At 62.8% G+C, this 15708-nt stretch overlaps 1 protein-coding gene across 2 annotated transcripts in view; it reads left to right on the top strand.

Moving 5' to 3' along the window:
• Rxra (retinoid X receptor alpha) overlaps window positions 1-15708 on the top strand; it is an 87403-nt gene that overhangs the window by 50006 nt on the left and 21689 nt on the right. For both annotated transcript variants that reach the window (XM_048813369.1, XM_048813368.1), the window contains exons 2-4: window positions 8475-8740; window positions 13513-13663; window positions 14112-14291. In XM_048813369.1, coding sequence (XP_048669326.1) covers window positions 8531-8740; window positions 13513-13663; window positions 14112-14291 — 541 coding nt within the window. In that variant the 5' untranslated portion in view covers window positions 8475-8530. The remainder of the gene's footprint in view (window positions 1-8474; window positions 8741-13512; window positions 13664-14111; window positions 14292-15708) is intronic.

Below are 15708 nucleotides of genomic sequence, written 5' to 3'. Positions count from 1 at the left end.
GCTGTCAGGACTCTCTGGGGCCCTGGCATCTTTCTGATAGGTCCTGAGCCCCTTCCACCTGGCACCGCCAACCTAGGGCTCTGGGAACTAGTCATAGAACGTCAGCCCCAGAGCCGAGAGCTTCCCCGACCCACTTGATGATGTCTGGGCTGGCAAGACCACCTGCCCATCTCCAGCATGGGAAGAGGGGGGATAAAATCAGATGCCTTGGCGCTGTCTTCAGAGGACCAGCCTCAGGATTGAGGCCCTGGTCCTAGCCCCTGGGTTTCAGATTCCATTCTGCTGGCATCCTAGGTCATGGCCCTGGGCTTGCACCCTAGGGACAGGAGTCCACTGAGGTCCCTATCCACTGGGTGAATGGAGGAACAATACTTGGGGCAGGAGTCAGCCCTGGCCAGGTACTCTGGGATGGTCTCCGAGTCCCAGAGCCACTGAGAGCCAGCACTGGGGTGTCTGTGTGGGTAGGACAGGGCCAGCAGGGGTGTGTGCCTGTTAACCCTGAAGCTGCCAGCAGCCCACAGCTCTTTGCTGCTTCTGGGTGCACACAAGGAAGTGAAGGGAGGTGCGGCCAGGAAGGGCCTGGGGCTGGCAGGAGTGCACAAGTCCATGCAGTCCGGCTGCCTGGCTAGGGTGCGCCCCTTTCCCTCCCCCACACACCCAAGCCAGAGGAGTTTGGGAGTGGATGCCGCTCTGCAATTCGTTTCCTCTCCTGTTCTGTGGAGGTTCAGGCAGTCCACTCCACGGTCCCCACAGGCACCTGTCAGATCCCCTCTGGTCCAGAGGTGACAATAGTGACTGCTGCAAGAGTTGGGGGCTGCTTGATCGTTTCTGTAACTGGGTCTGGTGTGAGACCTCTGGCCACAGCCCCATCCCCAGACCATGGGCTTCCAGGGAATGGGCATGGAGGGCAGCTTCGTGCAAAGACCCTCGCCCTGGTGCCTGTGGGTGGTGGCATCTTCACTACTCAGCTGTCTCCTGAGTGCCACCTGGGCACAGGAGCTGGCCAGTCCCGGGGCGCCCCTCTTGACCACCTCCTTCCTCCTGGCTACGCTCCCCACTTCCCTCGCTGTGGCTGCTCCAGCCACACCTGTCACCACTGGGTCTAGCCACAATGCCCCTGGGCTGTGTGAGAGGCAGCTGCCAGTCTGGGCATCACTTCCTGCTCCTCTCCCTGCCCCTGGCCCCCTCCAAACTTGCTGAGCACAACCAAGGGAACCAACTACCATTCCTGTCACTTGCAAAACCCGTCAGCCTCATCTATGTGATGGAGCAGGGCGAGGGTTGCTTAGGCGGTAGTGGTGGTGCTGATGATGTCGATGGGTTATGATGACGTTGGTGATGATGGTGGTGATGGTGATGACATCGATGGCAGGGATGGTGACACTGATGGCAGTGATAGTGGTGGCAGTGGTGATGGTGTGATGCAGATGGTGCTGCTGGTAGTGATGACGTTAGTTTTGATGGTGATGGTGGTGAGGCCCAGGTGTGTCGGCCCTACGTACCGACGCCTTCACGGACGTTGCTGGATGCCCCCGCTTCCTTACGAGGAAGTGAAGGAAGCCTATTTGGTTCATGAAGTGTACCTCCTCGTGTGTCACTCCAAAGCTGTGCCCTGTGTCCTGGGGTTTGGGGTCCATTAGAACTGAGATACCTTTGGTTGGGGTATCCTGGCTGATATTCAGAGAAGGTCCAGGTGCAGGCCGCCTTCCTGGAGGTCTCTGGGGAGACTCCTGGCCAGGGCTCCTGCAGATCTGGGTTGCGGATTCTGCTACCTGTGTATTTGTTTCCCCTGGGGACCAAACTGCCTGGCCAGTCACGTCACGAGGGACAGGCCCTCCCTTCTAAGGGACTAGAGGCCTCAAGCAGCACCCTGGACTGCTCGCCTTCCCTTGAGGCCTCCTCACTACCCCATGTCTCCTGCACTCCTGTTCCCAGCCAGGCCCTGGTCCCACACTGGGGAACTGGGCAAGGTTCCCACCATCAGGGTCTTTCCAGACTAGGAGGGCCGGGGGGCAAGAGGTGAGTTCAGGGAGGGAGAGCCAGTGTGTGGTACAGGGGGCAGGAAACCCAGCCTGCTTTCTCCTGATTTGAGCAGAGGTTGGTGACCGTAGGCAGGTTTGGCACCCAGAACCCTGAGGGCTGCAGGATCCAGTGGGACTAGGGATGGGGGTGGAGCTCACAGAGGCATTGCCAGACAGGCGCCCAGGTACCTGCCCAGCCCTGCCCCCTGAGCTCATTCCCAGGCCTGGATGTCTGAGGCTGTCAGGGGAGCCTCAGTCTTTAAGCTCTGGTGGTAGCTGTCACCACTGAGGACACAGCCCTGGACACTCCCCACTCTCAGTATCCTTGGGGTTGATGGAATTGTGGTCTGTCTGGCATGGAACCAGATCTCTGTCCCTCGTTCCACAGAGTCCTTGCTGTCCCTGGGCCTTGGCTCCTGCATCTCCCCTGCCTGTGTCCTTCTCACTTCTCCCCTCCTGGTTGGCTTTGGGGGGGCGGGGCAGTGATCTTGACATGGCAGGGCCTTCCCCAGGGGCCGTTGGGTGTCCCTGTCTGCAGCAGGGAAGGTGGGTGGGCAGGGCCAGAAAGCATGGTTAGGAGCAGCTTGGCCAGTTTCTGTGGCCTGTCGGGGATGGATCGCTGTGGGCGCTTAGGACTGGTAGCCTTCTGGCCACTTCCTGTGGGTACCTGAGGGCTACTGGGGAGACAGGAAGAAGGTGATGCCTACCAGGGGTCCTCTTCTTCTTGGTCTCTGGGTTCTGGGTAGGTCTGAGGCACCACAGGGTCAGGGCAGGTCCCTGAGTTCCTATCCCCAGGAGCTGGCAGCCTTCCCAGGATCGACTGGGGACGGGACTGGGTCCTTCCTGGTTGGTTGAGGCCTTTCCTTGGAGACCTCTTGAGGTGGCCGACTAGACCCTGCTTGGGGCCTTCAGGTCCTGGGGGAGGGTTGGAGGCAGGCCCAGGTTCTTTCTGACCACCATGAGGTCCCAGCTGTTCCTGGGAGCTCCTAGTAGGTGGCTGAGATTTGGGGCTGGGGTGCCTGGCTGGGCAAAGGGCAGAGTGACCCCAGAAGAGCTGAAATTTCAGCCCAGGCCACTTGAGCTGTAAGCTGACACTAGCTAAGAGGCAGAGGGTGGGCAGGCTCCCAGCTGGAGGTGCCTGGAAGCAGGCTCTCAGCAGGGGCCTGGGGGCCCTTTCCACTGTGCCACCACTGTGCCACTGCTGTGGCCTCCGCTGTCGACGTGCCCTTTTACAGAAGGAGAAGCTTAGGTTCGGCAAGGGTAAGGGGCTGTCCAGGGAACGGGGGCCCAGCAGCCCCAAGGGCAGGCAGCTGCCTGTTGTCACTGTGGCCAGTACCTGCCATGGGGACCGTCTCCCCACCATGGCCTGCTCTTGAAGGCCCTCCCCCTGGCACTTCCTTCCTCCCGGCTGCTGTAACCACCCTTGGCCTCCCTCAAACCCTGGCGCGCCGTGGTCCCTGCCACTGCCCTGTCGCAGTCCCGCCAGGGCTGCCACTTCTCCTCCCCTGGGCGGCAGGGGAAGCAGTACTTCCGGGAGGTGGGGGCTGGAGGTGGGTGTCCTAGGAAACTCTAGGGCCACTAGCTTCTGCCGCAGGGTTTCGGTTCCGGGGGGGTCCCCGGCCGGGTGAGGAGCCCTTGAGCTCAGTGCCCAGCTCCCGTATAGGTGCTGGCCCACGGTGGGGGCCTCCTTGTCCTGGGTGCGTGCTCTCACACCCTTCCTGGAAACCTCCTGCCCTGTCCACTCCAGCCCCAAGGGTCCCCGCCCCTCCCCTCTGCAGGTTCCTGCAGGGCCCTGGAGAGGGCAGCCCCATTCCTGCTCCGACCCTGCCTTGTTGGGTCCTGCAAATCCAGCGCTTTCTGGGGAGCTTTGAGTTTCCTCTTCAAGAACCGGGGGTTCCCTGGCTGTCTAGGAGGGCTGGAGGCTCCTCCGGTCCAGCTGCAGTGGGCTGGCATTTCCTGTCACCTCCTCTGCTTCCCTGCCTGCCAGGCAGAGGCCGGAAGAGGGTTGGTGGGGGTTCCCTGGGTTTCCTGAGGTGGGTGCAGGGGCAAGAGGGTCTGGGTGTTGTTGGGCATTCCAAGGGGCCTGGGCAGCTTGTGAACTCTGGGTGGTGGAGAAACCTCTTCCCTCTTCAGGGGGAGCCTGGGCTGCGAGGTCCGGGCCTGCTTGGGGGGTGGCCAGCTTCTGCAGGCATGCAGCTGCCAGGGACGCCTGGCACCCATGAGTGCCCCTGCTGGTGTCAGGGAGCAGGTATGGTGAGAACACTCTTCATTTCAGTTTTTCTAAATGTCACTTTAGCCCCTGTGCCCAGCCCTGCGCCCAGACCTGTGCTGGGTGCCACGAGTGGGGGCATCCCATCTCCGTGCCAAGTTTCGTGTCTGCCTCTAGACATTAGCATCTTAAAGTCAGTTTTGTACCGAAGGAGGCATCTCCCCGCTGCCTGACCCACGCAGCCCTCCAGGACTACAGCGAGGCTGGCCTGTGAGGGCCCTTTCCTCAAGTGGGGCCGGGGCCAAGGCCCTGTGACCAGGGCTCGTTTTCCCCTCTCTGTCCAGCCCTGCAGGTTGCTGTGAGCTCCCCGGCCTCGGCTCCTTCCCTGGGTCTCAAGTCACCTGGTTGCTGCAAGTCCTAGAGGGGGCTGGGTGGGCGAGGGGTGTGAGGTTCTGGGGTTGTGGGCCCTCTGGGCATCACAGGTTCTGAGGTTTCAAGATTCTGTGATTTGGCTAGCACCTGTCCTCTGAGGCCCCTCTGCCACCCCTTGCGAGGAGGCTGGGTGTCCCCCTGGGTCTGAGGGTGGAGGCCAGTTTAGCCCAGCCCCTGCCTCGCTGGCTTGCAGAGGAGCTGCACCGGGTGAGCTGAACGTGCAGGCGGCTGCTGGGGCCAGGCCCTGGAGTCCAGAGTGTGACTTTTTCAGAATAAGGCCTTATCTTGGCCACAGCTTATCAGGGGTGGGGACAGATAAATGGCCCGGAAAAGGCAGAGCCTGCTCACACGTGGAGTGCGGGTGGCAGGCGGGCCAGCAGGACTTCTCTGCACGCAGAGGAAGTTTAGGCATTTTTTGCCTAGTCTCTTCCTGGCCAGAAAGTATCTCTCTGAAAGGCTCCAGAAAACACACCCAGCCTATTGTCACCATGCTCCGTGAAGGTGTCTGCAGTGGACATTTTGTGTAAACAGGAAGGCCTGGAGCGGGGGACTCAGGACATGGGGGTATGCCAGCTGGTACCCCTTTGCACTCAGGAGCCCTGGGGCTCACCGCCAGCCTGGCTGTGGCCTGATGGATACTCGTCCCTGCATGTTAGGCTGGTGGGCAGGGGTGGGGGACCTGCCTAGGAGAATTCTGCACCGGGAACCAGCTTCTGTGGCTGGAGGCTGGGGGCTCCTGACCCTGTTGTCTCTCCTTCCTCCCAGGGACCTCCCTGTACCCTGCCTGGCCAGTTTTCTCCTTTGTCTGGTTGGTAGACCCTCCTCAGTGATTTCAAACTTGGGCCAGACGTGGGCAGTGGTGGGGGACCAGGGGAGCATAGGGGTGCATCTGTAGCCAGCAGCCAAATGGGCTCCCTCCTCTCCTTCCCTCCCTCCTGCCATCCGGCCAAAGCGGTCTCCCGCCTCTCCCTCCTCCTTCCTGCCAGGCAGAGCAAGCAAGCTGACGGCCAGCCCGGGAGGCCCAGTAGTGCTGTCCCAGCAGGCCCAGCTGAAACCCAAGCCTCCTCCAGTGGCTCGCGTGGCTGCAGGTGTCTGACCTGGAGTTTGAGGCTGAATGGTCCCCTCCTCCTCCAACTTGCCTTGGTATCTGGGGACAGCTGGCTGAAGAAGGCCGCCCCTGGAGTGGTGTGGCAGCTGACCAGAACCCCTGGTCTCTTCTTCGCTTCTGCCCAGCTCTCCTATTGTTACCTGGAGCAGAGGATAGGGGTGGAAAAGCTGGGATAATCTGGGAGGGACCTCTCAGAGGCCAGGAGGAAAGTGGGCAGCTTTCCTGGGGGTGGCTAGGACCCAGGGCTGGACCACTCCAGACTGTACCCACAGGGCCTGTCTCTGCCAGAGACGGCTACAGGGCCCGCTGGTGCAAGGATGACCGTGAGCTCCTTTCCACTCAGCCTCTTCATAGTCGGTGGGTGCATCTCGTGATTGTGCTGCAATGGGGCCCACCTGGCCTAGGGGCAGCCTGCAGAGTCGGGGCCTGTCTGCATTTCACAGTTGAGGGAACTGAGGTCTGGAGAGGGCAGAGCTGGCTCAGGTGTCCTCACGGAACATTGAAAGGTCAGGGGAGAAGGGGCTGTGATGGGGGACAGCCTGGTGCATCCCACATGTCCCAGCAATTCCCTGATGGAATGACAGTGGTCACTTGGCCCAGGGCCAGCTACAGTTTGCAGAAAAGTGTGCCGTCGGGCAGTTCTTGTCCCGTGCTGTCTCTGAGGCTCAGTTTACTTGTCACAGGTAGATGGTGGTGGCTTTTCCAACAGGGTCTCAAGAGTTCAGTGACATAAAGCATGGGAGGGCATTTCGGTCCCAGGAGTCGCCTGAGTATGTGTGGCCCCCTTGGTTACACGCTCCTGCCTGCCTTCTGTCACCAGGCCCTGCTTACCCTTCCTGGCCTTCTCTGGGGATGGTCCCTGCACATGGAGGGAGACCTTGGGCTAGGAGTAGTTGGCCCTCCCTGGGGTTCAGCGTCCAGGGGCTTTAATGGCTACTAGGGATGGTCTGCAGTACTCCTAATGGCCAGAAGGTGCTGCTGCCATCTGGTTTCAGAATTCCTTACTTTGTCATTGGCCAAATGCCAATGTCTCTACAAGACATTGGCATTCCTTACTTTTATGGTCAACAAAATGGTTTGTTTTGGATTTTGTGAATGGCAGAGGTTTCCCGCGGGTCAGAGGGGGTTTATTTGCCGATGGAGTCCATTCCTTGAGTTGGGCAGGGTGCTCTTGGCAGGCAGGCTGACCCTCCCCACGGAGCCTGGTCTCAGAGTTCCTAGCCAACGCAGGGACCAGGCCCCCTCCCTGTGCCCTTCTCCCTGGGAGGCAATGGGGGTAAAGTGCCCATGTGGTTGGGGGGCAGCTGTGGGGGGAGCCTCCTCTAGGAAAGGATCGGTCCTGCAGACAGGGCCTCTGTGCTCCTGGGTGGGGTGGCACAGAGGCTGGGGTCACCCTGAGCTGGCTGGCCACCCAGTACCACTTTGAATGGTTCAGAAGACTGGGTGTGAGAGAAGGGTTTGGCTGGAGTTGGGTCTGGTGTGAGTGCCGAGTCTGCAGTGGGGACAGTGTGCCAAGGCTGGTGACAGTCCCAGAGACTGCTTAGGGCTTCTTGATGGGCACACTCAGGGACATGGACACTGCCCTGAGGCTGAGGATGTCTTGGGCAGCAGCAGCCTGGCTGGGGTTCTGTCTTGGCAGCTCCTGGGCACCCATGCTTCTGGGGGACTGGTCAGAAGTGTGCGTGATCCCAGGAAGGCCAGCAGAAGGGCCTGGGACTCTTCTGCAGTTGGCTAGGCTGGGCCCAGAATGGGAGTCTGCCTTGCCCAGAGCACCCAGCCTGCTGGAGGGTTGGGTGGGGAGCCGCCTCCCGGGGGTTGTGTGCTGTGGGGTTTCGCTACCTTGTGTGGGCTCCTCCAGGTCTTTTGGATGGCCTGCCAGGCCTGTGGGCACTGGATTCCCCCTGGGAGCCCCCAGAGCTGGGCGGGGTAGGGAGGCTTAATTAAGTGCTTGATCAGAGCTTTGAAATCCTGCATGAAAGGCTAGCGTGTGGGAGGTCCCAACCTTGCCCACTGCATGGGCTGCCGGGCACATGCCTGGCACATGTCAGGCCCTCTACAAGACTGTCGCAAAGTTCCCCTCCCACATGGGAAATGCTAGCTGCCCCCTTTTCATCAGGTCCCGTTGTGCCTCTGGGGACCAAAAAGAGCCAAACAGCCTCCAGATGATGGAGTCCTGGGTGGCTAAGGTCCTAGTGTCAGGGCCTCCACCGCTGTGGTCCCTGAGGGGCCCAGGAGGTGTGGCCCGGCAGGCATGGCTCAGCCTGAGTGTCTGTCTTGGTTGTGCACTGCACCCGTGAGAACTTGGGGCCTTGCTTCCTCTACCTGTGAGATGGGGAGTCCCTCCTACCTCCACACGCCAGTGCACCGGGACAGACTGGATGCTGGTGTTGGTGGCACCTTTACTCCCACACCTGCACTGTGGTCACCCGGACCCCATGTAGAGGGAAGCACGCTGGCTCCCTGCCCCCGGGCTTCTCCCTCTGCCTCCGGGTGGCCTGAGCTGCAGAGACTGGAGTGGCCCCGTCCTCGTGCTCTGCCTGCCCCTGCCTTGGGCCAGAGCCTAGGCGAGGAGCTCCGGGCACCCCAGCCCGGCCCCACAGGCCCCCGGTGGGCTCTTCCAGGGTCTGTGTGGGCCCTGGTGGGGGGCAGTGGGTGTGGCCTCAGAGCCGCTCTGACCTGCCCCCTGCGGATTCTTGCCTTGCAGACTTCTCCAGCCAGGTGAGCTCCTCGTCCCTCAGCTCCCCGGCCGGCCGAGGCGCCATGGCGGCCCCCTCGCTGCACCCCTCCCTGGGGCCAGGCATCGGCTCCTCGCTGGGCTCCCCTGGGCAGCTGCACTCGCCCATCAGCACCCTGAGCTCCCCCATCAACGGCATGGGCCCGCCCTTCTCGGTCATCAGCTCCCCCATGGGCCCCCACTCCATGTCTGTGCCTACCACGCCCACCCTGGGCTTCGGCACCGGCAGCCCCCAGGTGAGTGTGGGGCTGGGCCTGGGGGGGTGCGGGCTGGGCAGGGGCTCCCCCAGCAGGGTGTCGGCATCACTGGTGGGCCGTGGGGGAGGGGCTGTCCTTTCCATCCACAGACCCAGCCTCAGTGGTGGCTCTCTGGTTGGCCTGGGCCTGGCCCCACGGATGCTGCCAGCTGGGCTTCTTGGTGGCTCTGCCTCCTCAGGGTCAGATCCTGCTCCGGGGTCCTTCTCTCCTGGGCTTTCTGCTCACACCCTGGCCGGTGGTCTCTGTCCCTGGGGCTGCAGGGGAGGTGGGTCCAGGCTCAGTGTAGGGATGGGGAACAGTCAGTGCTCAGTGGCCTGGTGGCTGGTGGGTGCTGGTCACTGCAGAGTTGGTGACCTCTCTACAGTTGGGGTCTGCTCAGACGCTCTTCCAGCACTGGCTGGGTTTTGGGTTGTTTGGGGGTTAGGAAGCGCTCTTGCCTGGTGGGGCCCAACACAGACAGGTCTTGCTGTTGGCACCGTGGGGCCTGGTCCAGCCCTTTTCTCCCTCAAGGCCCCGGGGGCCTCTCGGATCCCCTGCTGGACTCCTTGCCCGGGCTGTGTGACTCCTGGTGATCTCCCTCTGGATACCCACTCTTGAAGCAGGCTTCCCTCTGGTGGACCCATCTCTTCTTCCTAGGAGAGGCTGGGGACGTGCATTCCTGCTCCGAGTCTCTGTTGGGTCCAGTCTCCTGTCTCCAACAGCTGGCCCTGGAGGAGCCTGGCTGCCTCCCGCATAGGCCCCACTCCTGGCCTAGGAGGACTGGGGGGTGTGCTTTGTGTGTGGCTAGCCCACTGCCCATCCAGCTGAACCCTCTTGCCCTAGAGACTCTTGCAGTGCTCTTAGGCCAACCCAGTCAGGTCCCTTTGCCCCTGGGGGATGGGTGGAGAAGAGTGGGGTCTCTGTCCATGAACATGCTGCTGTCTGTCCCCTCTCATGGCACCTGACCTTCCTTCCGGACGCAGGCGGAGGCCCGAGGTGCTGGCCCAGGGAGGCCTGGCTGCCTCCCGTGTCTGGCTGTGTCATTTTGGCGTGGCTGCCCCACACCCTCCTTGCTGGTTGCCTGATGCTCTGCAGCAAGAGAGCAGGTGAAGACTTGACCTCCGTTGTCCCCTGGTTTCAGTGGCTGACACCTGCTGGCTCAGAGACCCACGAGGTTTCTCACTGGGTTCCCAGGCCTGCTGCCTGCCCTGGACACCCCTGGGCTCGTGCACAGCAGGTGGCTGGGTTCTGAGTCTCCTTGTGTGGCAGAGCCCAGGGCTGTTAGTGCTTTTGGGAAGAGGGCAGGAAATGCGGGGCGTCTTAGGGTTTTCTGGGCCACATCTCTCCTGTTTTCTCTGGCGGGTAGTAGGTCCTGGTTAAAGCCAGGTTCCTGTGAGCCAGTGGCCAGGCCCCTGAGGCTGCCTGGGGGGAGGCTGGGGAACAGATCCAGTGTGCCCCCAACATTTGCCCTGCTACTGGATAACTGTCCATCTCTCTGAGGGTCCCTCTGCCAGGCCCACACAGTGGCTACTCTGAGCCTGTGCTTGGCCTCTGACCACCTCTCCTGGCGGGCCTTTGGCTGCCCTGGACACATAACCCTGTGCTCATCAGTAGTCTGTCTTGGGAACCTGCAGTTCCTTGTGTTTCTGGGAGTTTGGGGGGCCATGCCCCCACCTCCACCCACAAAACTACAACTGCAGAGTCATTTGCCAGAGCCTGGGGGATTCTGCCATGTTGGGGAGGACCTGCCTCCTGCCCAGCTCTGCCTGCTTCAGGCAGTGGCTGGGAAGGGCTGTCCGCAACATTGGGCCAGGTCATGCCCTCCAGCTCACGGGGAAGGGAGCCTGCTGGTAGGGCCAGGTCTGTCTCTCTTGGTCTGGGGGCTCCATGAAGGAAGGACCCAGGGCATGTAAGCCAGAGTTGTCCCAGCGCCTGTGTGGTCACACCTGACTCCCTGGGGCTGCCTTGAGGCCTGGGCTGAGTGCATGGGGGCAGCTTCCTGCAGGGAGCCTCTCCTTGGGCCTGAGGGCTGTGGTGTCCTCAGGAGGCAGCCTGCTCGGGGGGCCAGTGGGTTTCATGGTGTCAGAAGTGGCCAGCACCAAGGAAGCAAGGCCTGGAGGGAACATGGAGAGGCTGGGCGCAGGTGGAGGCTCAGGCCTGCTCCTGGAGCTGGGGCTGGAGGGCGGCGCGGTGCTGTGGAGTAGAGAGGCAACAGAGATGGGCAGGGCCGGGCGGGGCATCGATGAGGCAGGAACTGAAATAAATACCAAGGATATGAAAGGGGAAATGGGGTAGCCTCCGCCCTGGCCGCACGTGGGGCACAGGCTCCAGCCAAGGGCCTTGCTGTCCTGGGGCTCTTGGGAGACGGACTGTAAGTGCCAAAATACTGGTAGGGGGGCTGCTTGGGTGCCCACGGGGAAGGGGCTGCCCTGTGCTTGGTTCTGGGGTCTTTGAGCCTTGGGAAGGGCAGGAAGACCATCCAGCCTTGCCGTGGCTACCATGCTGGCCACTGGAAGAGCCCAGAGGAGCTGTGTGGGCCCCAGGGCCTCAGTGAGGATGAGTGCCCTTAGCTGGCCTTTGCCCTGCTCAGACATTGGGTTTTCCCAGAGCCTCTGGATTCACTGAAGCTGGACAGGTCAGGTCAGGTCAGGAAAGCCCTCACAGTCACGGGGGAGCTGGCATTGTGTGGCACTGCCCTGGAGTGTGGCTCCCTGCTCCCTGCTGTCCCGTCCCCCTCACTGCTCTGGCCCTGCCTCAGTTTACCAGCCCCCCAGCCTGCACATAGGGGTCAGGGGACAGAGCAGGTGAACCCAGCATCGTTTTGCCCTGCCGAACAGGTCTGCCCCATGTCACGTCCTGGGCTCCCACCGCTGGGGCACGAGTCATCCATGCCCATAGCTCTGAACTGCCCCTGCCCCTGGCCAGGCAGCCCTCCGGTCTCCACCCCATAGGCCACCTGGCCTTGGCCTCAGACACCACTTTCCCTCCTGGAGCCAAGTGCCAGCTGCAGCATTTGCGGGTCAGACTCTCAAGGTAGTGGTCAGCAGGGTGCCCGCCAAGTGCCCACTCTGTTTGGCACCTTGCCTGTCCTCTTCCTGTCACCGTTCTGTCAGCCGTGGAAGGAGTCACTATGTGGTCCGGCTGCAGACAGACTCGGGCCCCTGCTCGGTAGCTTCCCCTGGCACAGCGGCAGCCTCATAGGCCGGGCAGGGCATTGCCCCTGATGCCCACCTGCTTCCTCAGCCTCAGGGTTTGTGTGTCTCTCCTCTGCCCCTCAGGGGCCAGCGAGCTTCAGGTGGGCAGGGGACCCACAGGGCACTAGTGAGCACTGTTCCTTCACTTGTCTAGCGGCTCCTCTTGGCCTTGTCTCTCCCTCCTTGGCACTTGGGGTCAGGTACTTGGTGACCACCCCCACACCCCTCAGCTGCTGTGTGACCCTGCCCCCACCTCCTGGAGCCTCAGGGTCTTTGGTTAGGAAGGGAGAGGGCATCACAGCCCCGGGCTTCTATGCAGGAGAGGTGGGTGTGGGCAAGGCCCGCCCACCACCACAGTGAAGGCCCAGTGTGTCCCCAGACTGTGGAGCACGTGCACACCGGGCATGTGGGGAGCCAGGCAGGCCTCTCTGCTCTGTGGTGGAGCAGGGGGCTCCCTGTCCTCGCCATGGCACCCATGTCCTGATGCCTACCCCTGCTGTACCCAGTGCGTGGAGGCCTCGGGCCTCCCTGCAGCCCACCTGAGCCCTCGGGAGTGCAGCACCCTCACGGGGCCTCCCTGCCCGCCTAGGCAGCTCTGGGAGGGACGTAGAGCCGCTGGGACGGGAGCATGCCCCTGGGCACTGAGGCCCTGCCACCGGAGGCCAGGGTGCTTGCTTTGGGCACAAAACTCTTCCTGCCTCATGAGAAAGGGGATGGGGCTTGGGGGCTGTGAGGAAGGAAGGAGGTGTGGTCCCCGCGTGCAGGGGTGGCCGGGGCTACGTGAGTGCAGTGTGGAGTCTGGAGGCGGCTGCAGACGTTTTCTGCCCTGTCAGGGCTTTGCAGAAGTGGGGGTGCCTGGCGGGGGCCCTGTGCCCTGGCGGATGGCCTGGCTGGCGGGAAGCGCCTGGGCCTGCGCCGGCTGCAGAGCTGGGCTGGAAGCAGCAGAACCCAAAGTGCTGTGTCACTGCAGGCTGCAGCTGTTGCCAGGGAGACGGTGAGTTTCCCACGCCTGCCCTGGCACAGGGGGTGCGGCCCAGGGGTGTGCAGAGCCTGAGCTGTCCCTGCCACCTGGGGGCTCTGCTGGCTTCGTGTCCCCCCTGGTGGCCACACTGCCACCCTGCAGTGTGCAGGGGCCTGTGTGTCCCTGGGGAGCCCAGCCTCCTCCCTCCCTGTGACTGGGCCTGTGTCCTCGGCTGTGTGCTGGGGCCCTGAGCGCCTGCCAGTGGAGGGTCCAGTGAGCACCTAGCAGGTGGGTGGCAGGCAGGGGTGTGAGCAGGGCCTCCTGTGCAGGGCTGGGCTCATGGCGCCCGGGTTATGAGGGGTCTTCACACCTCCAGCTCCTCCCTCCTGAAGCCTGGGTCTGCTGCCGGGGAGCCCTGAGTCCGGGCAGTGGTCTGCTGGGCTCCAGCTGGACACTGCTTTTCTGAGGGCAGTGGCCCTGCTGCCCCTTCGCCGTGTGGCCTGGGGGCTCTCTGGAAGGTGGGGTGTGGCCACACCTTCCTTGCCTCAGCTGTGAGGAGGGCCCTGGGCATGCTGCCACCAGCCTTCCCAGGGCTGACCTGCTCCCGTGCCCCCCAGCTCAACTCGTCCATGAACCCCGTCAGCAGCAGTGAGGACATCAAGCCCCCGCTGGGCCTCAATGGCGTCCTCAAGGTCCCTGCCCACCCCTCAGGAAACATGGCGTCTTTCACCAAGCATATCTGTGCCATCTGTGGGGACCGCTCCTCAGGTAGGGCTGCCTGGGGGCGGGGAGGAGTGGGCTGGGGATCTGGGGTGCACCTGGAGGCCCACCTCCGGGCGCAGTAAGCCAGTGAGGAGAGCAGGCTGGCAGGGCAGTTGGGGGACTTGCTGATGGCGAGGGTTGATGAGGGCCGACCTCCTGGGGCTGAACCTGGGCCCAGGGCTTCTGCGTTATTCCATGGAACCCTGGTGGCCAGAGAGTGCAGAGTGGCCCCCCTCCGGGGCACAGTAACTCAGGTACAGAGGAGCCACTGGGGGACTCTGGTCCCTGGGGGGCCAGGATTTATAACCCCAGAAGGCTGAACCGTCCTCAGAGCAGGGAGCCCAAGGCAGGGCCCACCCTGAGCCCAGGCTGGGGTCAGGAGACCAGGAGGGCCCTCTTGTGTGGGAAGGGGGTTCCCACCCAGGGGCAGCCTCTCACAGCACTGCCCCCTCAGGCAAGCACTACGGGGTGTACAGCTGTGAGGGCTGCAAGGGCTTCTTCAAGAGGACAGTGCGCAAGGACCTGACCTACACCTGCCGTGACAACAAGGACTGCCTGATTGACAAGCGGCAGCGGAACCGGTGCCAGTACTGCCGCTACCAGAAGTGCCTGGCCATGGGCATGAAGAGGGAAGGTAGGTGTCACGGTGGGGCGGACCCCTGGCCTCCTGCAGCCCTTCTCTGCTGATCCCTGCGTGGGGGCCTGGGCACCGAGGCCAGCCCTTGACTCCACAGCCTGCCTGATGGTGGTGACCCAGTTGTCCCCTGTGAGGGCATAGCAGGCCAGGGCCCAGCTTGTGGGCCGTAGGGCCAAGATGGGGTGGAGGCGGCAGTGGGGGAAGGAGATGGGGCCTGTGTGGGAAAGCAGGAGACTGCGTGTGCCGGGGTGTCTGACAGCAGGGGTGTGGTGTGTGGTGCAGGAGGCCTGTAGGTGCTGCTGTTCAGGTTGAAGTGCAGAGGGCACCCTCCAGAGAGCCCCAGAGGGCATCCCGCGTCCTCCCGAGGCCGACTCCAGCTCTACCCCCGGTGGGCCTACAGGCCCTCAGAGCAGGACTTTGGGGCTTGTCTTATCAACAAGATGCTTGATGGGGCATATGTAGCAACGCAGGCCACTCCCCAGGGTCACAGCAAAATTGTCCGATTGTCCAGCCAGATCCTTGGCCTCCATGTGACCTTGGAGCTGTGCTGCCCTGGCCTCGGATCTGTGCTGTCCCCTCTTGCCTGCAGCCTGATGGTCCCTTCATGCCAAGCGAGTCCCTGTTAGGGTGCACGTGCCTGTGCACAGGGCGCACGGAGGTGTGTCCACCGCATCCAGGGCCTGCCCTTATGGAGTTGCAGGTGCTGTCCGGGGTCAGGGTCTGCTGCTCTGTCCCAAGCACCGTCCAGGAGCCTCCTCTTGCTTCCTCTGTAGCGGCTGCTCCCAGACCCCACATGTGGCCACTCTCGCCTCCTTCCCACCAGCCCCTGAGGGAGTCCCTGAGGGAGACCAGAATTGGTGTGTCCCATCAGGAGTGTCCCAGTTGGTGGCCACAGGGCTGCAGCCCGTGTCCGGCCTGTCCCTTGAGTGTGTGTATCCTTGGCCTTGAGGCCCTGTGTTCTGCAGGGCTCCCTCCTGGAGGCCGTGAGCTAGCAGTGCAGTGTGGGCCTGGGGCCTGGGGCGGGCCTCGACTGCGCCCAGCTGCCAGGGCCAGGTGCTTCAGGCAGGCCGTGTTTCCAGGAGTGCTTGGAGTGGTCCTGTCTGCTCTTTGCTGTTGAGGTTGGGATGCTGAGGCCATGGTCACATGGTGGCCTGGGATCCTGGGCTCTGGCTCCCATCCCGTTTACCAGTGGGAATGCAGGGGAAGCGAGTGCCCCTTGGACACTGCGTGCAGTCAGGGAGGGTCTGGAGGGCAGGTACAGCAAAGTCCCTAAAAAGGACTAAGAGCTGGGTCCCTGTTAGGGGCAGGAGGCGAGGCTGGAGTGGGCAGGGGAGGGGTGTGCCCTGGGTGGAGCTGGTTTAGCATCTGACCCGCCCCGCCCCCCCCAGCCCCTGTCTGCTGGCCTGGCTGCCGC

The sequence above is a fragment of the Marmota marmota genome, unplaced genomic scaffold (assembly GCF_001458135.2).
Source record: "Marmota marmota marmota unplaced genomic scaffold, marMar, whole genome shotgun sequence".
NCBI classification, from domain to species: Eukaryota; Metazoa; Chordata; class Mammalia; order Rodentia; family Sciuridae; genus Marmota; species Marmota marmota.
The sequence above is the reverse complement of the archived record's forward strand: the minus strand, read 5'-3'. Positions and strand labels throughout refer to the sequence as shown.